General features: G+C 38.1%; 1 protein-coding gene, 4 long non-coding RNA genes and 1 gene segment (V, D, J or C); 5 read left to right on the top strand and 1 right to left on the bottom strand.

The window, feature by feature from the left end:
* Positions 1 to 130: 130 nt before the first annotated feature.
* On the bottom strand, positions 131 to 26,621 carry LOC311086424. Its single transcript, XR_014607065.1, has 3 exons — positions 26,410 to 26,621; positions 654 to 769; positions 131 to 537 (listed from the first exon to the last, which is right to left on the bottom strand). It is a non-coding gene; the product is annotated as an uncharacterized lncRNA (long non-coding RNA).
* LOC311086411 lies at positions 765 to 3,099 on the top strand. Its single transcript, XR_014607062.1, has 2 exons — positions 765 to 1,241; positions 2,649 to 3,099. It is a non-coding gene; the product is annotated as an uncharacterized lncRNA (long non-coding RNA).
* Positions 5,529 to 7,456, top strand: LOC311086399. Its single transcript, XR_014607060.1, has 2 exons — positions 5,529 to 5,882; positions 7,006 to 7,456. It is a non-coding gene; the product is annotated as an uncharacterized lncRNA (long non-coding RNA).
* On the top strand, positions 13,061 to 15,682 carry LOC311086404. The gene is made up of 3 exons (XR_014607061.1): positions 13,061 to 13,216; positions 14,277 to 15,510; positions 15,668 to 15,682. It is a non-coding gene; the product is annotated as an uncharacterized lncRNA (long non-coding RNA).
* Positions 15,896 to 27,917, top strand: LOC311085922 (uncharacterized protein). Its single transcript, XM_084118540.1, has 3 exons — positions 15,896 to 21,959; positions 22,117 to 25,289; positions 27,462 to 27,917. The coding sequence occupies exon 1, from the start codon at positions 15,912 to 15,914 to the stop codon at positions 21,555 to 21,557; it is 5,646 nt and encodes a 1,881-aa protein (XP_083974666.1). The 5' UTR covers positions 15,896 to 15,911; the 3' UTR covers positions 21,558 to 21,959; positions 22,117 to 25,289; positions 27,462 to 27,917.
* Positions 27,413 to 27,781, top strand: LOC311080913 (Ig lambda chain C region-like). The segment is given in 1 exon: positions 27,413 to 27,781.

Raw genomic sequence — 27,917 nt, 5'->3', positions numbered from 1 at the left:
GTTAACTTAAAAAGTTGAATGCAATAGGTTGCCTTATTTATTTATTTATTTTTAAATTTAGCTCAACTACTGTTTTTTACAGTGAATGTTTTGTGAATCCGGCCCCAGATATTACTTTTGTGTGTTCAGAACTTAAAAAATTGTCTCCAGTCATAGTGTATTATGTGTGCAGTGTGTGTCTAAATCAGCAGTTCCTCTTTCACTGAAGGGGTTTTTGTATGGCTCTGTATCACTGTGTTAATGGAGATTGAGCATGTTGCTGACAGTAATAATCTCCTGCATCTTCAGGCTGGACATTTCTAATATTGAGCATGAAGTTTGTTCCTGATCCCCCATCAGTGAATCTCTCAGAAACTCCAGACACTTTGCTACCAACACTAGAGAACAGGAGTTTGTGTGTTTGTCCGGGTTTCTGGTGATACCAAGCTAAATAAGTTGATACACTAGAACTGGACCCGCAGTTGAGAGTGACGCTGCTTCCCACAGACACCAGATTCACGGATGGACTCTGAGTCAGAATGATCTCAGCAAAACAACCTGCCATCACAGCACATCAGTCAGTGATACAGTCAAACACACAATACATGAGAAGAATGATACAACATTTATAAAGCACTTCTGAAAAAGCTCTGAATACTCAACACTAATCTCACCAGCAAGAGAAAGCAGTAGAGAGCAGATGATCAGAGCGTTTGCAGTCATCTTTGCTGAGAATGAGTGAGAAGAGACGAGACCTGCTGTTTACAGTCCTGACCGGCGGACAGTCCGTCTTAAACTAAGAGGTGGTGCACATATTCAAAGCGGCTTCCTTTCAGGAGAAAGTGTGTCACACTGATTTAAATAAATTAATTAAGTTGTAAAAGATATTTAATTCAGTTTCTCTACTTATTAAGAATTTGTCAGTATCATCTGATATTTCTCATTAGTTTCCAATATGCTGATGATTTCTAATAAACATTCAGTAGTTGAACATCAGTGAATCAGCTGGAGTTTAGATTGCAATGTTTAAATGTAGAATCATATATTATGAAGAATTTCCTTTTTTAAAAATTAAATGTGTATTATTATTATTTTAATTGAACTGTAATCGATACAACACTAAATCAAATGAAAGATGTTGTTTTGGAGATGCAGTGAACAGTGCAGTTACTGAAGCGTTCAGGAGGTTTTTGTACATCTGCTCTATTAGTTTGTATCACTGTGATGGACTTTCGGCGGCGGCACCAGACTGGATGTTGGCAGTAAGTAATTCATTAAATCATTTTAATGCAGTACAGTGTTGTCATATTTAGTCATATATTTTATAACATTATAAATTGAATGTTTTACTTTGTCTTGTGGAACAAAAAAAAAAAATCTATTTCATATGCTTACAGTAAATAGGTTTATATGTGAGAGATGAGACATACTAAAAAAGTCTTACCTACAAAATAAAGTTTTGAACATTTTCACCTGTAATGACCAGGAAAAGAGATTAATTTGATAAATATTGACATGCTATAAGAGCATGAGAAGAAAATTTTTCTCATGCTCTTATAGCATGTCAATATTTATCAAATTAATCTTTTTTCCTGGTCATTACAGGTGAAAATGTTCAAAACTTTATTTTGTAGGTAAGACTTTTTTATATATATATTTAAATGTGACATACTACTTAGAATAAAATATAAATTAATAAATAAATGAATACATACACACACACATACTGTACATACACAAATACCCATAACATACCTGTATTCAAAATGTACTATATAAGATTTTATAGATTTATATAGTTCTTTAACCTACTTTGAAATAAAATAATTGTAAAATTAATTAATGAAATAATGTGTTGTTTTGAAAAACATATATTGTAATACATTATAGAATTTCTCATTTAAACTTTAAAATGTATTTTAAAATAATTTAAAATGTATAATTATAATATATTATACAATTTAAAATATATTTTACAGCTCCCTTCTGGAAAGAAATGTGCAATTTATGATACTTTAAAGAGTACTTATTACAAAATAATATTATGCTTTAACATATACTTCAGTGTGAACCAAAATGTATGTTTTCAGACACTTAATTGCATGTTATTTAAAAAGGTTCATAAAAATTTATTATGGCTTCAGTTCATATGAAATGCAATTAGCTAAACTTTAGAGTGCTTTTTAACCTACTTAAGCTAGGCTTAATTACATCTTTATATGTAATTTCATAATTACTTCTATTGCCTTTAAAATATGGTTAAAAAATACTTTAATGTAATTTCTATTGAAATGTGTCCATCATTTAAATATACTTGTGATTACACATTTGAAAAGATGAAGCTGCAATTTAGTACATTTGAAATATATTAACTTGTAATGTAATATAGAATTAAACACTAGAGTTATTATAATGAAGTACTCTACATGTGCTTTAGTACATTTTTCAATACATCAAAATAACTGTACTTCTTTAAAGCGTACTTAAGTGTGTTAAGAAACATAGTCATGAAAGTGTCTCTCTTTAATTGCACTTAAGTGGCCTTTTATTATACTAGTTTGTCTATTTAAACTGATGGTAAGAATGTTGTCTGTCACTTTAATCTCTAATAATATTGAAGATGTTTGTTAAGCGAGTTGTCTGTCGTCCCGCTGCTCTTCTTCTCTCAGGCAACACTCCTCCTAAAGTGATCATCCTGCCCCCGTCCAGTGCAGAGATCTCCTCTTTGAACACAGCGACACTGCTGTGTGTGGCCAGCGAGGGCTTTCCGTCAGACTGGAGCCTGAGCTGGAAGGTGGACGGGAGCAGCAGGGCTCAGGAGAGCAGCGCTGGGCTCCTGCAGAAGGACGCTCTGTACAGCTGGAGCAGCAGCCTGACTCTCTCTGAGCAGGAGTGGATGAAGAGCGTCTCAGTGAGCTGTGAGGTCACACGGAGCGGCCAGCCTGCAGTCACTGCACATCTGAGGAGAGATCAGTGTTCAGATCAGTAGATCCGCTCAGTCTCTCCTCTGGCTTCTGCTTCATCCTTCTGGCTGATGTCTCTCTTCTGCTTCTCGGAGTTCATTCACACAAGAGCATGCTATGATGTTCTGTTGTACTTGAAATAAAATGAATTATACTGTGTCTGTCTTTGAGTCCTTTTGTGTTATTTGAGAAAAAAATAATTTGTTTTAACTATTTACTGTTGTATATCCTGCCGTTACAAATCAGTGTTTAGAAGTACAAATATTCCAATAAATGTTCGTATAATAAAATGTAGCCTCTCAAATCTTATGGGGTTGTCTGCATCAAAAGATAAATAAATAAATATTAGATGAAGTTACATTGTAAGACATGTTGACTTCCCTATAAAGTATTTCATCTCAAAAACCCAAATAAATTTCACTCAGTGAAGCATGACAACACCTGCACAGTAAATTATGAAACAAGAAAGTCATCTTGAAACAGCATTTGCAAGTGTTGCTATTGTTAACAAAAACTATAACTTCTCAGTAATTAAAATTAATCTAAAATAAAAGAAAAAAAATATTACAAACAAAGGTCCAAAAGTTTTTTTTTTTTTTTTTTTTCAGTGATTCCACAAAATAACTATTTGTTGGTTTCCCAAAGAACCTTTCAGTGAACAGTTCTAGAAAGAACCAATTTTTTTCTCAGTGTGAAGAACATTGTGAAAATCTAAAGAACCTTTTGTGGAATGGAAAGTTGTCGTGTGTGTTGTGCAGAAATTCAAACATGAATGACTCAGAGTGACAATATCAAAATATTAATCCACAAAACTAAAACACACAGGAGATTCTTCAGGAACGGCAGACTCATATTATGTATCTGTTATTTAGCTGTCATAAGTTTCAGAGTTCATATTTTTGAATTACAATGGTTGATCATCACCATGTTGGAGATTTGTGTTGAGCTATATGCTCTACTCATTGCAACTTATTTGAAAAGAGTAAACTGTGTGCCTCTAGTTTTAAGAGGTGAATTATGTTCATGTCGTGTAGCTAACTTTGGAAATAAAACATGAAAATTAAAAAAACAATGATTGTAGATTGCTAAATGCTAAATATTGTTTAGTAGCCTTTACAATGAGTTTTACGTTTAAAAGACTACCTGCTACTCAATAGATTAACAATTATGTTAAGTAGATTTTAACTGGGTATTAGTTGAGTTAACTTAAAAAGTTGAGTGCAATTGCCTTATTTTTTTTTAAGTTAGCTCAACTTATTTATTTTTTAACAGTGAATGTTTTGTGAATCCGGCCCCAGATATTGTTTTTCTGTTCAGAACTTTAAAAACCGGCTCCAGTCATAAGCCCCTTTCACACAGAGATTCCAGTAAATACACGGATAAAGTGACCCAGGATTTGACCCAGGTTCGTTTGATTTTGGTTCATTCACACTGACATAGATTTTCCAGAATCAGAGAGTGTGTTCACACACAACCCGTAAAAATCCCGTAAAGACACGTGACATTGATGTGACTTGTAATGTCTCAGCAGCGTCTTAAGTTTGCTTATGAGCTGCGATTTCACTCTTGAGAAACCACGCTTGTGCATTTTTTTCTCTGATTCGATCATAAACTTGCGCATTACGTACCATTTCATAGCTGGCGAACGATCCCAGCTTCAGCGTCATCACTATGACACGGCATTATTACGGCTTTTGTTCACACAGCGCGCTTTCCAGGACTGAACACGGCAATGTTACTAGGTCCCCAACCCGGCATCAATCCCGGGTCGTGTTTGCGTTCACACAGAAGGCGTTCTGGCAATTTCCCAGCTATTTGCCGGGATCATTGCGCTGTGTGAAAGGGGCCTAGTGTAATGTGTGTGCAGTGTGTGTCTAAATCAGCAGTTCCTCTTTTACTGAAGAGGTTTTTGTACGGCTCTGTATCACTGTGTTAATGGCCATTCAGCATGTTGCTGACAGTAATAATCTCCTGCATCTTCAGGCTGGACATTTCTAATATTGAGCATGAAGTTTGTTCCTGATCTCCCATCAGTGAATCTCTCAGAAACTCCAGACACTTTGCTACCAACACTATAGAACAGGAGTTTGGGTGTTTGTCCGGGTTTCTGGTGATACCAAGCTAAACTGGATGTAAAACTAGAACTGCTGGACCCGCAGTTGAGAGTGACGCTGCTTCCCACAGACACCAGATTCACGGATGGACTCTGAGTCAGAATGATCTCAGCAAAACAACCTGCCATCACAACACATCAGTCAGTGTTACAGTCAAACACACAATACATGAGAAGAATGATACAACATTTATAAAGCACTTCTGAAAAAGCTCTGAATACTCAACACTAATCTCACCAGCAAGAGAAAGCAGTAGAGAGCAGATGATCAGAGCGTTTGCAGTCATCTTTGCTGAGAATGAGTGAGAAGAGACGAGACCTGCTGTTCACAGTCCTGACCGGCGGACAGTCCGTCTTAAACAAAGAGGTGGTGCACATATTCAAAGCGGCTTCCTTTCAGGAGAAAGTGTGTCACACTGATTTAAATAAATAAATTAAGTTGTAAAAGATATTTAATTCAGTTTCTCTACTTATTAAGATTTTGTCAGTATCATCTGATATTTCTCAATAGTTTCCAATATGCTGATGATTTCTAATAAACATTCAGTAGTTGAACATCAGTAAATCAGCTGGAGTTTAGATTGCAGTGTTTAAATGTAGAATCATATATTATGAAAAATTTCCTTTTCAAAAAATTAAATGTGTATTATTATTATTTTAATTGAACTGTAATCGACCACAACACTAAATCAAATGAAATATGTTGTTTTGGAGATGCAGTGAACAGTGCAGTTACTGAAGCGTTCAGGAGGTTTTTGTACATCTGCTCTATTAGTTTGTATCACTGTGAAGAACTTTCGGCGGCGGCACCAGACTGGATGTTGGCAGTAAGTAAATAATTAAATCATTTTAATGCAATGCAGTGTTGTCATATTTAGTCATATATTTTATGACATTAAGAATGTTTAACTTTTTCTTGTGGAACAAAAAAAATAATCTATTTGATATACTTACAGTAAATATAGTGTAGGTTTACATGTGTTGATACATGAGAGTTGATAATACAGACATACAAAAAAAAACTTTTAAATACAAAAAAAAAAAAAAAAAAGTTTTGAACATTTTCACCTGTATTGACCAGGAAAAGAGATACATTTGATAAATATTGACATGCTATAAGAGCATGAGAAGAAATGTTTTTGAAATGTGACATAATACTTAGAATAAATATATAAATTATTAATTAAATTAATACATACATACATACTGTACATACATACATACATAAATACCCATAACATACCTCTATACAAAATGTACTGTATTACATTTTATAGATTTTCAAACTACTTTGAAAAAAAAAAAAACAATTTTAAAACTCATTCATGTAATATAAATTTCATAAATTGTTTTGAAAAACAGATATTGTAATACATTATATAGAATTTCTCATTTAAACTTTAAATTGTATTTTAAAATAATTTAAAATGTATAATTATAATATAATATTTTGTACACCTCCCTTGTAAAAAAAAGCTTAATTACATCTTTGTATGTAATTTCATGATTATTTCTATTGTCTTTGAAAATGGTTAAAAGATAATTTAATGTAATTTCTAATGAAACGTGGCCATCAACTATTTACAAACATTTAAAATAAAGTAACTTGTAATTGTAATATCGAATAACACACTAGAGTTAAAATTATAATGAAGTTCTTTACATGTACTTTAGTACGTTTTTCAATACATGAAAATAAGTGTTCTTTTCTAAATCATCACAAACCATTGTTACAAGGTGCACTTTTTTAAAAGCATACTTACAGTAAGTGTGTTAAGAAACATAGTCATGTAAGTGTCTCTCTTTAAGTGCACTTAAGTGGCCTTTTATTATATTAGTTTGTCTGTTTAAACTGATGGTAATAATGTTGTCTGTCACTTTAATCTCTAATAATATTGAAGATGTTTGTTAAGCGAGTTGTTTGTCGCCCCGCTGCTCTTCTTCTCTCAGGCAACACTCCTCCTAAAGTGATCATCCTGCCCCCGTCCAGTGCAGAGATCTCCTCTCTGAACACAGCGACACTGCTGTGTGTGGCCAGCGAGGGCTTTCCGTCAGACTGGAGCCTGAGCTGGAAGGTGGACGGGAGCAGCAGGGCTCAGGAGAGCAGCGCTGGGCTCCTGCAGAAGGACGCTCTGTACAGCTGGAGCAGCAGCCTGACTCTCTCTGAGCAGGAATGGATGAAGAGCGTCTCAGTGAGCTGTGAGGTCACACGGAGCGGCCAGCCTGCAGTCACTGCACATCTGAGGAGAGATCAGTGTTCAGATCAGTAGATCCGCTCAGTCTCTCCTCTGGCTTCTGCTTCATCCTTCTGGCTGATGTCTCTCTTCTGCTTCTCGGAGTTCATTCACACAAGAGCATGCTATGATGTTGTGTTGTACTTGAAATAAAATAAATAATTTTGTGCCTGTCTTTGAGTCATTTTGTATGATGTGAGAATTTTTTGTATGAAAAAAAATTGTTTTTGACCATTTACTGTTTTATATCCTGCCATTACAAATCAGTGTTTAGAAGTAAAAATATTCCAATAAATGTTCTTATAATAAAATGTAGCCTCTCAAATCTTATTGGGTTGTCTGCATCAAAAAATAAATAAATAAATATTAGATGGAGTTACATTGTAAGACATGTTGACTTCCCTATAAAGTATTTCATCTCAAAAACCCAAATAAATTTCTCTCAGTGAAGCATGACAACACCTGCACAGTAAATTATGAAAAAAGAAAGTCATTTTGAAACAGCATTTGCAAGTGTTGCTATTATTAACAAAAACTATAACTTCTCAGTAATTGAAATTAATCTAAAATAAAAGAAAGAATATTAAAAAATAAAGGTTCCAAAAGGAGTTTTTCACAGTGATTCCACAGAAGAACTATTTTTTGGTTCCCTGAATAACTTTTCAGGGAACAGTTATAAAAAGAACTTAAAGCTGCAAGCAGTGATGAAAAGGACCCTCGCACCCGTGCCAGCGCTATTACTATAACTGAATATTGGCATGTTGATGTCTTCAGGACAGGACTCTTATCAAACATGTGATGTTTGGGGCATATTGGACATTGTATGCCTGAGTTACAACAACTTCCTGTTTCATGGCGTTAATTGCATAAATTAGCACTCAGCCAAGTGTTGCATGATTTAACATGTTTCTAGTATGTTTGGTACTTCATGGCATATTTAAAAATATTTCTGAGAGTGAATTGCAGTGTAAAGCATGTAATTTCCTGTTTCCAGTAGGTGGCGCTATGACTAGCTAAATATTGTCATGTAGATGCATTCAGGACAGGACTCTTATCAAACATGTGAAGTTTGGGGCAGATCGGACATCGTATGCCTGAGTTACAACAGCTTCCTCTTTCATGGCGAAACATCAGAATTTGTCAGGCCGCCGCGGACACACCCTTCAGTGAAAACTCAAGATCTTCACAATTTACCATCCCTAAGGCCTTAAGATTAGACTGGCCATATATGATGCTGAACCCGGTTAAATCTCTATAAGGAGTTAATCACAGTGTAAAACGTGTCATTTCCTGTTGTCTTCAGGCCAGGACTTTAATAAAACATGTAAAGTTTGGGGCAGATCGGACACTGTATGTCCCAGTTACAACAAATTCCTGTTTCATAGCGAAACATCAAATTTATGACGCGTGTGCAAAGTTTCGTGAGTTGGCAGTATGTAAATATAGGAGGACTATGTTAAAGTCATTTGTATTTGCCACACTTCCTGCTACCAGCAGGTGGCACTATTACTATAACCAAATATGAGCATGGTCATGTGTCCAGGACAGGACTCTTATCAAACATGTGAAGTTTGGGGCAGATTGGACATAGTATGATTGAGTTACTGCAGGCTGTTTGTGGTTGCCTAGCAACATCGGAACTGCAAGCAACATTAATGTAGAACTTATCTGATGATGCATATATCACCCAAAGGCTGAAATTGGGTTTGCACATCTCCATTTGTCAGGCCGCCAAGGGCACACCCTTTGACGGAAACTCAAGATCTTCGCAATTTAACGACACAAAGTTAAAGTACAACATCTGGAAATGGCAAAAACTGCACAAAATCTGAAAGGAAATTAAAAAATGCTGACTTCCTGTTGTGTTTAGGGCTACGCTCCAAGAGACGTTTTTGTAGGTATTGGGTCATTACATGTATGCACATGTATGTACCGAATTTCATACCTGTACGTGAAACGTAGAGCCGGGGTAATAATGAAAGGGGGCAATTGAGCCATTTTGCCCCACCCAATTCTGAAACCCATATCAGATGTAAATTTTCATCACTTCTGAAGCATGTGCAAAGTTTTCGAGCATTTTTGAGTAGGCCCTCAAAAAAGCGATTCACTTTGGAGAAGAAGAATTATAATAATAAACGGAGCAGATCCAATAGGGTCCTCTCACCATCAGTACTCGGGCCCTAACAAGTTTTTTTCTCAGTGTGAAGAACATTGTAAAAATCTAAAGAAATGTTTTGCACCAGAAAGAACCTTTTGTGGAATGGAAAGTTCAGAATGACAATATCAACATTCTTTAATCCACAAAACTGAAACACACAGGAAATTCTTCAGGAACTGCAGACTCACACAAGCTGGGACTAATCAGTAACCAAGGTAACAAATCAGGAGGAATTAGTTACTAAGGAGAAAGGAACTAGACTGAAAGGAAACAGGAAACATAGAAACATGAACGCAAACACATTGATACATAACCTGAACCTGACATTACTCCCCCTCCCACTAGACGAGTCCTTGTGCCATAAACAACAGTCCCAGAGTGGGGGGAGGAGGGACGGGGTCTTGGAGGTGGACGAGGAGCTGGTGAAGGGCAGAGAACTGGGGAGACTTGCTGAGGGGAACAGTAAGACGGAGATGACGGAGGGAGGAGCTGAGATTGAGCCCTGACAGATTTCCTGGATGAAGCCTGAGGGATGACCAACTGAGGCAGAGCCAGACGAAGTGGAGACCCCAGTGAAACCACCAGGACGACGGCCTAGGGCGACATCATAGGAGGGACCTGGTGGAGCCGAAGTGCTGGAGGGTTGAGGTGCAGCTGGAGGTTTTAAAATCTGTAGCGAAACCAGGATGATGAGAGACCAAGGCAAAGATGGAGGAACGAGGGATCCTGTGTGATGGAGGACTATGGTGTAGCTGAGGGAGCGCAGAGCCAAAGAAGAGCCAAAGTGCTGACAGGCCGAGGTGGAGAAATGGGCCTGGAGGCTGGAAAAGTAACATCACAGGTTACGCCTGGAACCTTTGAAGACACTGCGTTGATGGCGTTTTTGGGGAACACCTCCACCAGAACCGGTGTCTGAAAAGCTTTATCCAATCACGGGAATCATATTGACCGGCAACAGCCTATGATGTCACTACTAGTGCGACCCGGAAGAATATAAGGGGCGGCTAGAGAACGTCATCCACTTATCATCTGAAGGGACTGTTCAGCAGGCATTCCCGAGGCATGGCGAAAGACGCAGGGTCTCATTCCCTATTCTCAGGGAACAAAGGTTACAGTCATAACCTGAGACATTCCCTTTCGAAAGAGAACTCGCACTGCGTCGATGACAATTTTGGGGAACGATATATCAGCGCCGCCATACTGAGGGGAGTGCATGCCAATTATAGCTGTGTAAAAACATCAGAAATGGCAGTTTCACTGAAATGCCAAAACACTGTCCCTTCTGGTCACATATAGGCAGTGTCAATGTCAGTCACAGTATTTTCTACGGCCACTGCCCAAGCTATAAGCCTCAAAGAGGCATCAGAAACAATGAAGGCCTACCAATGCCACTCAAGGGCTTGAAACCAACAGCTTCCATGGAAAGGCTTCCTTTAAGGGAATATAGTCAGGGGGTCCGAAAGGAGCTCGTCTAGTCACTTTCTGAGGGGAACATGAAGTCAACACCACATGCCACCAGGGAGGCTGACTTGGTCTAATTTATTGACCTAGTCTTGCCAACAACCCGTCTGTTTCCTACACAGAGTCTCTAACATTATTTGCCTCAACTTGTAGAGGCATCCGATAGGGAGGACTGCAGATGATGGCAGTAGTCGCTCACAGACCGGTGGGCCTGGAGAGTAGAACTCAGCATAGCACTTTATAACCCTTGTGAACGAGGGGAGTAACTCGATCCTGGATCTACACAGTGCTTCAAAGCCCTGTGGAGGCTGCACACTCTACAGGGACCCTAATAAGGGGAGCGCCTCCAGCTCTAGGGCTGATCTATCAGGGAGGCCTCGTGAGAGTCCTCTGACCTTCCGATCAGACTTAGGGAGTTAAGTGTTCAAACAGAGCAATCCTCGGACACATTCTGAAACACTGTGCTCAACCTTATAAAACACCTCAGTCCATCTTTTTCAGCTGCCTGCAGATTGCTGTAATTATCATCATAAGGTTGCACACTGTTTTTGCAGCAACTGCTTTGATCAGAGTTTAATAATGAGTGTTGCATTTTTAATCTTAAAGTTACACATTTATATGTTTTAATCTAAGATCTTGTCAAAAGATGCAGATGTCGCAAGAACAGTCTTAAGAAAAAAAAAAAAGAACATTCTTAAGAAGTATCTTTGGGAATACTAAATATGAAAAAAATATTAAGTTAAAAAATTATAAGATAGCAGGTAATATTAAAGGGATAGTTCGCCCAAAAATGATATTTAAGCCATGATTTACATGATTTAGCCAGTTATTTTAGTTTATAAAGTTTTAAATATGTATATTTTTACGACAAAACCGCACGGATTACCCTCAGAAGGCCTTCGTTTATCCCCCTGGAGCCGGATGGATTATTTTTGAGAAGGATGCATGTACATTTTCGAACGTGAATCAGCTGGACCCCATTGCTTCACATTATAACCACTAAAAGATCTAAGACATTTTCTAAAATAACTGAAAATGTGTTCGTCTGAAAAAAGATTGACATATGCATCTCGAACGGCTTTAGGGTGAGTAAATCATGGCTTAAATATCATTTTTGGGCGAACTATCCCTTTAATTTTATCCTTAAGAATAATTCGTGAATCTGGCCCCAGGTTTTTTTTGTGTGCGTGTTCACAAATTTAAAAACCTGCTCCAATAGTGTAATATGTGTGCAGTGTGTGTATAAATCAGGAGTTCCTCTTTCACTGAAGGGGTTTTTGTACGGCTCTGTATCACTGTGTTAATGGCCATTCAGCATGTTGCTGACAGTAATAATCTCCTGCATCTTCAGGCTGGACATTTCTAATATTGAGCATGAAGTTTGTTCCTGATCTCCCATCAGTGAATCTCTCAGAAACTCCAGACACTTTGCTACCAACACTATAAAACAGGAGTTTGGGTGTTTGTCCAGGTTTCTGGTGATACCAGGCTAAACTGGATGTTAAACCAGTACTGCTGGACCCGCAGTTGAGAGTGACGCTGCTTCCCACAGACACCAGATTCACGGATGGACTCTGAGTCAGAATGATCTCAGCAAAACAACCTGCCATCACAGCACATCAGTCAGTGTTACAGTCAAACACACAAGTCATGAGAAGAATGATACAACATTTATAAAGCACATCTGAAAAAGCTCTGAATACTCAACACTAATCTCACCAGCAAGAGAAAGCAGTAGAGAGCAGATGATCAGAGCGTTTGCAGTCATCTTTGCTGAGAATGAGTGAGAAGAGACGAGACCTGCTGTTCACAGTCCTGACCGGCGGACAGTCCGTCTTAAACAAAGAGGTGGTGCACATATTCAAAGCGGCTTCCTTTCAGGAGAAAGTGTGTCACACTGATTTAAATAAATTAATTAAGTTTTAAAATATATTTAATTCAATTTCTCTACTTATTAAGAATTTGTCAGTATCATCTGATATTTCTCATTAGTTTCCTATATGCTGATGATTTCTAATAAACATTCAGTAGTTGAACATCAGTAAATCAGCTGGAGTTTAGATTGCAATGATTAAATGTAGAATCATATATTATGAAATATTTCCTTTTTAAAAAAATTAATTATTATTATTATTATTTTAATTGAACTGTAATCGACCACAACACTAAATCAAATGAAAGATGTTGTTTTGGAGATGCAGTGAACAGTGCAGTTACTGAAGCGTTCAGGAGGTTTTTGTACATCTGCTCTATTAGTTTGTATCACTGTGATATACTTTCGGCGGCGGCACCAGACTGGATGTTGGCAGTAAGTAATTAATTAAATCATTTTAATGCAGTACAGTGTTGTCATATTTAGTCATATATTTTGTGGCATTATGAATGTTTTACTTTTTCTTGTGGAAAAAAAATGTATTTGATATGCTTACAGTAAATATAGTGTAGGTTTACATGTGTTGATACATGAGAGTTGATAATACAGACATACTAAAAAACTCTTAAATACAAAAAAAAAAGAAAAAGGTTTTGAAAATTTTCACCTGAATTGACCAGGAAAAGAGATACATTTGATGCATATTGACATGCTATAAGAGAGCATGAGAAGAAACGCTTTTGAAATGTGACATAATACTTAGAATAAATATATAAATTAATACATACATACATACTGTACATAAATACATAAATACCCATAACATACCTGTATTCAAAATGTACTGTATTACATTTTATAGATTTTCAACCTACTTTGAAAAAAAATAAAAATAATTAAAAATAATAATATGCTTTAAATATACTTCAGTGTGAACCAAAATGTATGTTTTCAGACACTTAATTACATGTTGTTTAAAAAAGGTTTAGGTTCATATGAAATGCAATTAGCTAAAATTTAGAGTGCTTTTTTTAACTTAAACAAGGCTTAATTACATCTTTGAAAGTAATTTCATGATTATTTATATTGTCTTTGAAATATGGTTAAAAGATACTTTAATGTAATTTCTATTGAAACATGCCCATCATGTATTTAAATTGTGATTGATATCACATTTGTAAAGATGAAGCTGCAATTTAGTACATTTAAAATATAATAACTTGTAATTGTAATATTGAATAACACACTAGAGTTACAATTATAATGAGGTACTCTACATCAAAATAACTGTACTTCTTTAAAGCATACTTAAGTATGTTAAAAAAACATAGTAATAAAAGTTTCTCTCTTTAAGTGCACTTAAGTGGCCTTTTATTATATTAGTTTGTCTGTTTAAACTGATGGTAATAATGTTGTCTGTCACTGTAATCTCTAATAATATTGAAGATGTCTGTTAAGCGAGTTGTCTGTCGTCCCGCTGCTCTTCTTCTCTCAGGCAACACTCCTCCTAAAGTGATCATCCTGCCCCCGTCCAGTGCAGAGATCTCCTCTTTGAACACAGCGACACTGCTGTGTGTGGCCAGCGAGGGCTTTCCGTCAGACTGGAGCCTGAGCTGGAAGGTGGACGGGAGCAGCAGGGCTCAGGAGAGCAGCGCTGGGCTCCTGCAGAAGGACGCTCTGTACAGCTGGAGCAGCAGCCTGACTCTCTCTGAGCAGGAGTGGATGAAGAGCGTCTCAGTGAGCTGTGAGGTCACACGGAGCGGCCAGCCTGCAGTCACTGCACAACTGAGGAGAGATCAGTGTTCAGATCAGTAGATCCGCTCAGTCTCTCCTCTGGCTTCTGCTTCATCCTTCTGGCTGATGTCTCTCTTCTGCTTCTCGGAGTTCATTCACACAAGAGCATGCTATAGTGTTGTGTTGTACTTGAAATAAAAGAAATAATATTGTGCCTGTCTTTGAGTCCTTTTGTGTTATTTCAGAAAAAAATAATTTGTTTTTAACCATTTACTGTTTTATATCCTGCCGTTACAAATCAGTGTTTAGAAGTACAAATATTCCAATAAATGTTCTTGCAATAAAATGTAGCCTCTCAAATCTTATGGGGTTGTCTGCATCAAAAAATAAATAAATAAATATTAGATGGTGTTACATTGTGAGACATGTTGACTTCCCTATAAAGTATTTCATCTCAAATACCCACATAAAATTTCACTCAGTGAAGCATGACAACACCTGCACAGTAAATTATGAAACTATAAAGTTATCTTGAAACAGCATTTGCAAGTGTTGCTATTGTTGACAAAAACTAAACCTTCTCAGTAATTAAAATTAATCTAAAATAAAAAAATATATATATGTTACAAAACAAAGGTCCAAAAGTTTTTTTTTTTTTTGCAGTGATTCCACAGAATAACTATTTTTTGGTTTCCCAAAGAACCTTTAAGTGAACAGTTCTAGAAAGAACCATTTTTTTCTCAGTGTGAAGAACATTGTGAAAATCTAAAGAACCTTTTGTGGATGTGCAGGACTGAATTTATTTAGATTTTTCAGTGGATTTATCATTTTGTAAATTTGTATTCTAGTGAGGACTTTAATTTTGAAAAGCACAGACAACCTCTTAGTTCAGGAAGCAGGAAGTACTAGTAGTACTGCAATAGTTCAGCAAAATGTGGTAGCTGTGTGTCATCTCTAAACATCACCTTTCTTTTCATCTGTTAGACGCAATGTCTGTAAGTATACAGTGTTAAATTTATTGTGTGATACATTTGAGAAGGTTATTTGATATTAAGATGTATATTTTCTTAGTTTAATTATCCTTGCGTTATTGTCAATCTGTAATTTTCCAATTTCATATTTAGTGATTGTATCTTTTGTATATTTTTACAGTTTCACAGTTGAATCATAAACTTCAGAAACGACTTGAGGTGTCCAGCGAGGTTTTTGAGTCACTGTTTAACTTACTGGATAGTTAGATGCCAGAGAAATCTAATAAGGCCAGTACAGTGAAAAGACAACAATACAACAGACTGAGAAAGACGCTCAAGAACCGTAGGGAATCAAGATTTAAACATTCCAAAGTCTCCATCACATCAATGTGATTTTTCTGCATATGATTAAGTCTCATATAAGCATGGCAGAAGGTCAGACAGAGTCAGCAGATCTTAAAGGCACAGTTGAAGATGTGCACTCTGTCAGCGCACATTCCTCAAAAGCATCCAGTCGTTCTTCAAGGGCATCCAGTCGCCACTCAAGTGCCAGCATAGCGGTTTTCAAAGCAAGAGCAAAAGCGGAAGCCGCGCAAGCCAGAGCAGCATATGCTAAAAGAGAAATAGAATTGAAAGTTGAACAGGCACGACTTCAAGCAACTCTGGAGGCTTTGCAAGAGGAAAAAGAAAAGGATGCTGCTTTGGTAGAAGCTCAGGTACTGGAGGAAGCATTGTTAGAAACAGAACGTAGCGCAGCCAGCAGAGTATCAGTTCCTGTTCCCATCGAGGACAGTCGAATCAGAACAGCAGATTATGTGAAATCACAATCTAAAGTCAGTAGTGGTATACTGCCATCTAGTGGAGGACAAGAAACGCAACCACCACTTCAAGCTTCTCACTTAATAAGTCCAATTAAAAGTGAGTCAGATTTCAAAAATTTACCAATTAGTTCACAAACCTTGGACTTTGGAGCAGACATGAGTCAAAATGCCACTAAAATGCAGTACCCTCCTTATCACTACCAAATGCAGAGTAGACCTCCTGATAAAGGAGACATTACATATGACCTCGCAAAGTATCTAGCTCGTACGCAACTTGTGACAGCAGGGCTTACTTACTTTGATGACAAGCCCATTAATTACTGGGCATGGAAATCATCTTTCCAAGGAGCTATTTCTGGTCTGGGTCTTTCCCCAGCAGAAGAGCTTGATCTCTTAATCAAATACCTGGGTAGAGAATCTTCTGAACATGCACGGAGACTGAAAGCGGTTTACATCAGGAATCCATCAGGTGCGCTGATAATGACATGGCAAAGGCTTGAAGAAATATATGGTTCTCCAGAAGCAATTGAACATGCTCTTTTCGCCAAACTAGAAGACTTCCCCAGAGTGACAAACAAAGATCCACAAAAGCTTCGAGATTTAGGAGACATTCTCTCAGAACTAGAAGCTGCTAAACTTGAAGGATACTTACCAGGTCTGGCATACTTGGACACTTCTAAGGGGGTGAATCCTATTGTGGAAAAACTTCCATATAACATTCAAGAAAAGTGGATGTCATTTGGATCCAAATACAAGCAAGAACATCATGTTGCTTTTCCACCTTTCTCAGTGTTTGCAAATTTTGTTCGTTCAGAAGCAAAAGCACGTACAGATCCTAGTTTCAGTACATTTCCTCATGTGAAATACGAGAAAGGAGAAAGGTTTGAGAGACAAAGACAAATGCCAATATCTGTTCACAAGACTCAAATTAATCCATCAACTAAAATACAATCTGAACAGGAAAAGAGATCAGTTAGCCCGAACAAAAGCTGTCCAATACATGGGAAACCTCATCCTTTGAGAAGATGCAGAGGGTTCAGAGAGAAATCTCTACAAGATAGAATGCAGTTCCTGAAAGAGCGGTCTGTCTGTTTCCGTTGCTGTTCTTCTACAGACCATCTTGCCAAAAACTGCACTGTAGAAGTTCAGTGCAAAGAGTGCGGTAGTGATCGCCATCCTTCAGCCCTTCATCCAGGTCCTGCCCCCTGGAAATCTCAGTCATCTACCCCTACCTCAGAGCATGGCGGGGAGAAATACAAATCAGATAGTCATGAGGTTACATCTGAGTGCACGGAAGTCTGCGGAGAAGGTCTGAGTGCACGGTCTTGTTCGAAAATGTGTCTAGTTTCCGTCTATCCAGCTGGACACAAAGAGAAAGCAAAAAGGATGTATGCTATCTTAGATGAGCAAAGCAACCGCTCTTTGGTGAGAAAAGATTTCTTTGACATCTTTAACATCAAAACAACTCCATTGCCCTACACACTGAAAACATGTGCAGGCCTTTTAGAGACAGCGGGGAGAAGAATTTCTGATTTCATTGTGGAGTCCATTGATGGAAAGATAAGTCTACCTCTCCCTACTCTTCTAGAATGTAATCAGATTCCAAACAATCGTACAGAAATTCCAACTCCTGGTGCAGCGTTCCATCACAGCCACTTGAGACACATAGCACAAGAAATACCACCTCTCGACTCTGATGCTGAGATTCTTCTTTTACTGGGCAGAGACATCCTGCAAGTACACAAAGTACGCAAACAAATTAATGGTCCAAATAACGCCCCTTTCGCTCAAAAACTGGATTTGGGCTGGGTTGTCGTTGGGGATGTGTGTCTCAGAGGAGCTCATAGGCCATCTTCAGTTCATACTTTCAAGACTTTCATCTTGGATAATGGCCGTCACAGCTTTCTGAGTCCATGCTATAGTCAAATCAAGGTAAAAGAGAAATTGGATGTTAATCCACAATGGCAACAACCTCTAGAAACCACATCTGTGGACTCCATTCTGTTAGTGCCGGATGGTGAAAGTGTTGGCTATTCAGTTTTCTCCTACACTGCAAATGATCATAAGATTGCTCCATCTGTGGAAGACACTAGGTTTCTTCAGATCATGGACAAAGAGTTTTTTCAAGACAGCTGCAACAGTTGGGTTGCTCCGCTTCCCTTTCGTGAGCCCAGACAAAGTCTACCCAACAACAGAGACTATGCATTCAAACGTCTTCTCGCGCTGCGTCACACTCTGAACAAACGATCACAGATGAAAGCACACTTCCTGGATTTTATGGATAACTTGCTGAAAAATGAGCATGCAGAAATTGCTCCACCTCTTCAGGAAGGCCAGGAAGTGTGGTACTTGCCGCTGTTTGGGGTGTACCACCCTAAGAAACCTGACAAAATTCGAGTTGTCTTTGATTCAAGTGCGCCATATGAGGGAGTTTCACTGAACAATGTACTTCTCACAGGCCCTGATTTGAATAACAGCCTGCTAGGGGTCCTGATGAGATTCCGTAAAGAGCCTGTGGCTATTACTGCTGACATACAGCACATGTTCCATTGTTTTCTGGTTAGGGAGGATCATAGGGATTATCTTAGGTTCCTGTGGTACAGAAACAATGACCTTGACAACGAAATTGTGGATCACAGAATGCGTGTGCATGTTTTTGGGAATAGCCCATCACCAGCAGTGGCTATTTATGGCCTACGGAGAGCAGCCAAAGAACATGAAGAGAGGTTTGGCAGTGACACCAGGAAGTTGGTGGAGAAGGAGTTCTATGTTGATGACATGCTGAAATCATGTGCTACACAGGCAGAGGCGATCGACCTTCTCAAACGTACACAAGAAATGCTTGCAGTGTCTAACCTTAGACTGCACAAGATTATCTCTAACTGTCCGAATGTGATTGAAGCCTTTCCTTTGGAAGATCGTGCTGAGGGCATTAAAGATCTGCAACTTTTCTCAAATGGCCTTCCCATCTTACGTAGTCTTGGTGTGTCCTGGAATGTTGCAACAGACTCTTTCATGTTTCATGTTTCAGACGATGACAAGCCTTTCACTCGGAGAGGTGTCCTATCTACCGTGAATGGCTTGTATGACCCTCTTGGATTCCTTGCTCCTGTCACTATACAAGGAAGGTTACTGTTGAGGGAACTTACCAAACAAGGTGAAGGCTGGGATTCCCCTTTGCCTGAGAACATGGAGGCAGAGTGGAAAAAATGGAAAAAATCTCTTCAAGATTTGAAAGAGCTGCAAATACCACGTGTTTGTATACCCATTCCTCTGTACGATATTCAGAGTAAAGAACTTTGTGTTTTCGCTGATGCCTCAGTCAAAGCCATTGCTGCTGTAGGATACCTGAAGGTGACAGATCATCATGGTCACACAAATGTTAACTTCTTATTTGGGAAATCCAAATTAGCACCACAGCCAGACATAACTGTCCCAAGACTGGAGTTGTGTGCTGCTGTATTAGCAGTGGAGATTGCAGAATTGATTGTGGAAGAGATGGACATGACTTTTGATCGTATCTGGTACTATACTGACAGCAAGGTAGTACTAGGCTACATTTATAATCAAACACGGAGGTTCTATGTCTACGTGAACAACAGGATTCAACATATACATAAATCCAGTTCGCCTGCACAATGGCGATATGTTCCCACAGAGCTTAACCCAGCAGACCACGGATCCAGATCTGTACCTGCAGCATCGCTAGGTGCCAGTTCATGGCTCACAGGCCCACACTTCTTGCATAATTCTCAGCTTCGGTCTGAATCACAAAAGTCATTTGTGCTTGTGGATCCAACCTCAGATTCTGAAATACGCCCACATGTGGTTTCAAACCTTACTGAAGTTCCCAAGGTCACATGGAATTCTGAGAGATTGAGCAGATTCTCTAACTTTAACACTCTCATCAGAGCAATAGCGCATCTGATTCACATTGCCAGATCTTTCTCCAAATGCTCGCAAGATGATAGTTGCAGAGGATGGCATATCTGCTGCAAAGGTCCTTCTGAAGAAGAGCTGTACAAAGCAAAAATCCTTGTGTTGAAGAATGCTCAATATGAGAGTTATTCAACAGAGATTGAAAGCATCACTGCAACTCACAACCTTCCTCATAAGAGTGTGTTGAGGAAACTATCTCCTGTCCTTGACAGCGATGGCTTACTTCGAGTAGGGGGTCGTATTGTGAGGTCAGGTTTGGAAACTTGTGAAGTTAACCCTATTATCATCCCGGGTACTCATCATGTGGCAAAACTGATTGTACGACATTATCATGAGTCCGTGGAACATCAGGGCAGACACTTTACAGAAGGTGCTGTCAGAGCTGCCGGATTTTGGCTTGTAGGAGGTAAGAAGTGCATACGCAGTTTGCTTTTCAAGTGTGTAATCTGCAAGAAGCTGCGAGGGAAGACAGAGCATCAGCAGATGTCTGATTTGCCAGTGGAACGGTTGACAGTAGCTCCACCCTTTACCTATGTGGGTGTTGATGTTTTCGGACCATGGGAAGTGACTGCCCGTAAGACCAGAGGAGGTCAAGCTAATTCCAAGAGATGGGCAGTTATGTTTTCATGTATGTGCTCAAGAGCTGTCCACATTGAAGTAATCGAGGCAATGAGCTCTAGTAGTTTCATCAATGCCTTAAGGAGATTTTTTGCAATCAGAGGGCCAGTTAAACAACTGCATTCAGATCGAGGTACGAATTTCGTTGGAGCTTCCCGTGAACTCAAAATGGATGAATCTTGTGTCAGCTCAGAGAATGTGCAGAAATATCTGAAAGAACACAATTGCACCTGGATATTCAATCCACCTCATGCCTCTCATATGGGTGGTCACTGGGAGAGAATGATCGGGATTGCACGTCGCATTCTTGATTGCATGCTACTTAAAGAGAAGTCTTCCCGTCTCACACATGAGGTCTTGACGACGTTCATGGCGGAAGTTACTGCAGTGATGAATTCACGGCCTTTAATCCCAGTGTCCTCTGACCCAGAATTTCCCTTTATTCTCACCCCTGCAACTCTTTTGACACAAAAGACAGGTGCAACACTTCCCCCACCTGGAGACTTCGGGAATAATGAGTTGCTTAAGGAAGAATGGAAACAAGTGCAAAGGTTAGCAGATGTCTTCTGGACAAGATGGAAAAAAGAATACCTTAGTACTTTGCAACACCGACGAAAGTGGCAAGACAAAAAAACGAATTTGAAAAGAAGGGGATATTGTCTTGGTAAAGAACATTCAAGTGAACAGAAATGAGTGGCCAATGGCAATCATTGTGAAAACATCACCAAGCAAAGATGGATTGGTGAGGAAAGCTGATGTTAAAGTGACTAAGGATGGCATTCAGAAGATCCTGCCACGTCCTGTCTCTGAACTTGTCCTTCTTCTGTCACCCAATGATAAGCTATAAGTTGATTTGGGATTCTAAAAAAACCCCAGGCGGGGAGTGTGCAGGACTGAATTTATTTAGATTTTTCAGTGGATTTATCATTTTGTAAATTTGTATTCTAGTGAGGACTTTAATTTTGAAAAGCACAGACAACCTCTTAGTTCAGGAAGCAGGAAGTACTAGTAGTACTGCAATAGTTCAGCAAAATGTGGTAGCTGTGTGTCATCTCTAAACATCACCTTTCTTTTCATCTGTTAGACGCAATGTCTGTAAGTATACAGTGTTAAATTTATTGTGTGATACATTTGAGAAGGTTATTTGATATTAAGATGTATATTTTCTTAGTTTAATTATCCTTGCGTTATTGTCAATCTGTAATTTTCCAATTTCATATTTAGTGATTGTATCTTTTGTATATTTTTACAGTTTCACAGTTGAATCATAAACTTCAGAAACGACTTGAGGTGTCCAGCGAGGTTTTTGAGTCACTGTTTAACTTACTGGATAGTTAGATGCCAGAGAAATCTAATAAGGCCAGTACAGTGGAATGGAAAGTCGTCACGTGTGTTGTGCAGAAATTCAAACACAAATGACTCAGAATGACGATATCAATATTCTTTAATCAACAAAACTGAAACACACAGGAGATTCTTCAGGAACGGCAGACTCACGTTATGTATCTGTTATTTAGCTGTCATAAGTTTCAGAGTTCATATTTTTACTGAATTACAATGGTTGATCATCACCATGTTGGAGATTTGTGTTGAGCTATATGCTCTACTCATTGCAACTTTTGCAACTTATTTGAAAAGGGTAAACTGTGTGCCTCTAGTTTTAAGAGGCAGATTATGTTCATGTCATGTAGCTAACTTTTAAAATAAAACATGGAAATTAAAAAACAAGGATTGTAGCTGCTTGCATTGCTAAATGGTAAACATTGTTTTGTAGCCTTGACAATAAGTTTTACGTTAAAAAGACTACCTGCTACTCATTAGATTAACAATTATTTTAAAGCTACACCAAGTAACTTTTGCTCTCGGGGTCCCCCTACAGTTGGGAAACAGTATTGTCTTCTACTATTGTCGTAAAATCTGTCATGGTTACAACAGGGGATACACATGCATTTGTGGACAAGCTGATACCCCTGAACTCTGCAGAAGGAGTTCTCACGTCTTGGGCAGACTGCCTGTGTTGTGTGTGAAATGTCTTCATCCCAGGTACAGTGGCATATATTTCAGCATGTCATATGAATATAATTTCATGGGTTTTATTTTTTCATCGAAAACTAGCATGTTAGCGTTGACTAGCTACCAGATTGATAATTCGCTCCTCTACTAGCATTACTTGATTCATGAAGATGGAGGACCAGAGAGCTTCCGTAACATAGCCAGGCAGACAACAAATTCGAAAAACTAGAGATAGTATGCAAGCAATATACTTACTAGTCCAACAGCATGACGGCCAAGTCAGCATCGGTTGGGTACCTCCCCCTCCTCCTTTAGTTCACGCCAGCGAGCGAACGCTGGACCAATATTGATCCTCGTCCGGTGAAGCAGTCGATTCTGTTCCCTGTTGGAATTCCTATTCCCTTTACGCAATCATACTACAAATCATGCGTAGTTGCCGAGTTACCATACGTACCATCAGAACTGAATACGAACAAGAAGCACAACTGGATGTACGGGAAGCCAAAAGGTTAAAAAAGTATTGTATTTTTTCCCAAAATTTAAGCGTTTTTATTTTGATTGTTTTTTTGTTTTTGTTTTATTAGAAGCAAGTTTTTCCCCATGTCAATTCAATCCAGATTATTTATTTTAAAATTTAAAACGTTATTAACGATTTCAATGTAATGTTTATTAAGGCTTTGATTTATTAAGGTTTATTAAGGCTTTGACGCATGCGCTGTCAGCAGACACGGCTCGTTGAGGGGGAATAGGAATTCCGGTAGGGAACAGAATCGACTGCTTCATCAGCCTTTGATTTTGTCACTCTCCCTTTTTCTATTCCTAGTCTCCTCCGACAAAACCTTTGCCTTCTTCGGTTTCGTTGCTGCTTCGGCCATGACAACAACATACACACGCTATACCACACGCTATACGTCCGAATTTGAGAAAATGGGGGGTGGGGGAAGTGAGTTACAAAGCAGTCAAATTTTGTAGTTCTTTTTGTGCTCGGGTTACTACCCAAACCCCAAAGTTCCGTAGTGCCAGTAAAAGCGATACAGACACCGTCAGGCTATGGCAGACGTGTCATTCAACCTATTGTTAGTCGATGTACCATCACAAGGGTCTTGGAAATATATTATGAAGGTTGAAAAACTACATGGTGTTGCTTTAAGTAGATTTTAACTGGGTATTAGTTGAGTTAACTTAAAAAGTTGAATGCGATTGGTTGACTTATTTTTTTTTTAATAAGTTTACTCAACTTATTTATTTTTTAACAGTGAATGTTTTGTGAATCCGGCCCCAGAAATTGTTTTTCTGTTCAGAAATTTAAAAACCGGCTCCAATAGTGTATTATGTGTGCAGTGTGTGTCTAAATCAGGAGTTCCTCTTTCACTGAAGGGGTTTTTGTACGGCTCTGTATCACTGTGTTAATGGCCATTCAGCATGTTGCTGACAGTAATAATCTCCTGCATCTTCAGGCTGGACATTTCTAATATTGAGCATGAAGTTTGTTCCTGATCTCCCATCAGTGAATCTCTCAGAAACTCCAGACACTTTGCTACCAACACTATAGAACAGGAGTTTGGGTGTTTGCCCGGCTCTCTGGTGATACCAGGCTAAACTGGATGTTAAACCAGTACTGCTGGACCCGCAGTTGAGAGTGACGCTGCTTCCCTCAGACACCAGATTCACGGATGGACTCTGAGTCAGAATGATCTCAGCAAAACAACCTGCCATCACAGCACATCAGTCAGTGTTACAGTCAAACACACAATACATGAGAAGAATGATACAACATTTATAAAGCACTTCTGAAAAAGCTCTGAATACTCAACACTAATCTCACCAGCAAGAGAAAGCAGTAGAGAGCAGATGATCAGAGCGTTTGCAGTCATCTTTGCTGAGAATGAGTGAGAAGAGACGAGACCTGCTGTTCACAGTCCTGACCGGCGGACAGTCCGTCTTAAACAAAGAGGTGGTGCACATATTCAAAGCGGCTTCCTTTCAGGAGAAAGTGTGTCACGCTGATTTAAATAAATTAATTCAGTTTTAAAAGATATTTAATTTAGTTTCTCTACTTATTAAGAATTTGTCAGTATCATCTGATATTTCTCAATAGTTTCCTATATACTGATGATTTCTAATAAACATTCAGTAGTTGAACATCAGTGAATCAACTGGAGTTTAGATTGCAGTGTTTAAATGTGGAATCATAAATTATGAAAAATTTCTTTTTAAAAAATGAAATGTGTATTATTATTATTTTAATTGAACTGTAATCGACCACAACACTAAATCAATGAAAGATGTTGTTTTGGAGATGCAGTGAACAGTGCAGTTACTGAAGCGTTCAGGAGGTTTTTGTACATCTGCTCTATTAGTTTGTATCACTGTGATGGACTTTCGGCGGCGGCACCAGACTGGATGTTGGCAGTAAGTGAATAAATAAATCATTTTTAATTCAGTACAGTGTTGTCATATTTAGTCATAGATTTTATAACATTATAAATTGAATGTTTTACTTTGTCTTGTGGAACAAAAAAAAATCTATTTCATATGCAAATACAGGTTTAAATGTGAGAGTTGATAATACAGACACATACTACAAAACTCTTAACTACAAAAACGTTTTGAACATTTTCACCAAGAAAAGAGATTCATTTGATAAATATTGACATGCTATAAGAGCATGAGAAGAATGTATATATTTTTTTAATGTGACATACTAGAATAAATATATAAATTAATAAATCAATACGTACATACATACTGTACATATATACATAAATACCCATAACATACCTGTATTCAAAATGTACTATGTTATAGATTTTCAACTTTGAAATAAAATAATTGTAAAACTCATTTATGAAATATAAATTAGTTGGTTTGAAAAACATATTGTAATACATTATGTAGAATTTCTCATTTAAACTTTAAAATGTATTTTAAAATAATTTAAAATGTATAATTATAACAATACAATTTAAAATATATTTTACACCAGCTCCCTTCTGGAAAAAAAAGTGCAATTTAGGATACTTTTAAGAGTACTTATTACAAAATAATAATCTGCTTTAACATATACTTACAAAATAACAAAATTTACGTTTTCAGACACTTAATAGCATGTTATTTAAAAAAAATATTATGGCTTAAGTTCATATGAAATGCAATTAGCTAAACTTTAGAGTGCTTTTTAACCTACTTAAGCTAGGCTTAATTACATCTTTATATGTAATTTCATAATTACTTCTATTGTCTTTGAAATATGGTTAAAATATATTATAATGTAATTTCTATTGAAACATGTCCATCATATATTTAAATATACTTGTGATTACACATTTGTAAAGATGAAGCTGCAATTTAGTACATTTAAAATATATTAACTTGTAATGTAATATAGAATAACACACTAGAGTTATTATAATGAAGTACTCTAAATGTTCTTTAGTACATTATTCAATACATCAAAATAACTGTACTTCTTTAAAGCATACTTAAAGGAGAAGTTCACTTTCAAAAAAACTTTTGCTGATAATTTACTCACCCCCATGTCATCCAAGATGTCCATGTCTTTCTTTCTTTAGTCGCAAAGAAATTAAGGTTTTTGATGAAAACATTCCAGGATTTCCCCCCATGTAATGGATTCTATTGGGACCCAAACGGTAGAAGGTCCAAATGACAGTTTAAGTGCAGCTTCAAAGGGCTTTAAACGATACCAGACGATGAATAAGGGTCTTATTTAGCGAAACGATCGGTCATTTCCAAAATAAATAAAAAAGTTTAAGTTTTATAAGCACAAACGCTCGCCTTGCTCTGTTCTGTGATGCGCGTTCGTGACGTCACGTAATACGCAATTACGTTGAAAAGGTCACGCTTGACGCGTTTACAAATGTGCGGAAGGAGGACCATATACACATTTTCAAATGTATTTGTGTCAGTTTATCGTTTAAAATGCCCATTTCGTGTGCGTATCCTGGGTGTTTTAATATTAAAAAGCCAAAAAGAACATTTTCTTCAGGACAGAAATTTTTCAAGCGTGACCTTTTCAACGTAATTGCGTATTACGTGACGTCACGAACGCGCATCACAGAACAGAGCAAGGCGAGCGTTTGTGCTTATAAAACTTAAACTTTTTTATTTATTTTGGAAATGACCGATCGCTTCGCTAGATAAGACCCTTATTCATCGTCTGGTATCGTTTAAAGCCCTTTGAAGCTGCACTTAAACTGTCATTTGGACCTTCTACCGTTTGGGTCCCAATAGAATCCATTACATGGGGGGAAATCCTGGAATGTTTTCATCAAAAACCTTAATTTCTTTGCGACTGAAGAAAGAAAGACATGGACATCTTGGATGACATGGGGGTGAGTAAATTATCAGCAAAAGTTTTTTTGAAAGTGAACTTCTCCTTTAAGTGTGTTTAGAAACATAGTCATGAAAGTGTCTCTCTTTAAGTGCACTTAAGTGGCCTTTTATTATATTACTTTGTCTGTTTAAACTGATGGTAAGAATGTTGTCTGTCACTTTAATCTCTAATAATATTGAAGATGTCTGTTAAGCGAGTTGTTTGTCGTCCCGCTGCTCTTCTTCTCTCAGGCAACACTCCTCCTAAAGTGATCATCCTGCCCCCGTCCAGTGCAGAGATCTCCTCTTTGAACACAGCGACACTGCTGTGTGTGGCCAGCGAGGGCTTTCCGTCAGACTGGAGCCTGAGCTGGAAGGTGGACGGGAGCAGCAGGGCTCAGGAGAGCAGCGCTGGGCTCCTGCAGAAGGACGCTCTGTACAGCTGGAGCAGCAGCCTGACTCTCTCTGAGCAGGAGTGGATGAAGAGCGTCTCAGTGAGCTGTGAGGTCACACGGAGCGGCCAGCCTGCAGTCACTGCACAACTGAGGAGAGATCAGTGTTCAGATCAGTAGATCCGCTCAGTCTCTCCTCTGGCTTCTGCTTCATCCTTCTGGCTGATGGCTCTCTTCTGAGTTCATTCACACAAGAGCATGCTATGATGTTCTGTTGTGCTTGAAATAAAATAAATAATACTGTGTTTGTCTTTGA

Source organism: Abramis brama, assembly GCF_963993115.1.
Source record: "Abramis brama genome assembly, chromosome: 1".
Classification (NCBI taxonomy): Eukaryota; Metazoa; Chordata; class Actinopteri; order Cypriniformes; family Leuciscidae; genus Abramis; species Abramis brama.
This window is presented reverse-complemented; position numbering and strand designations above follow the sequence as displayed.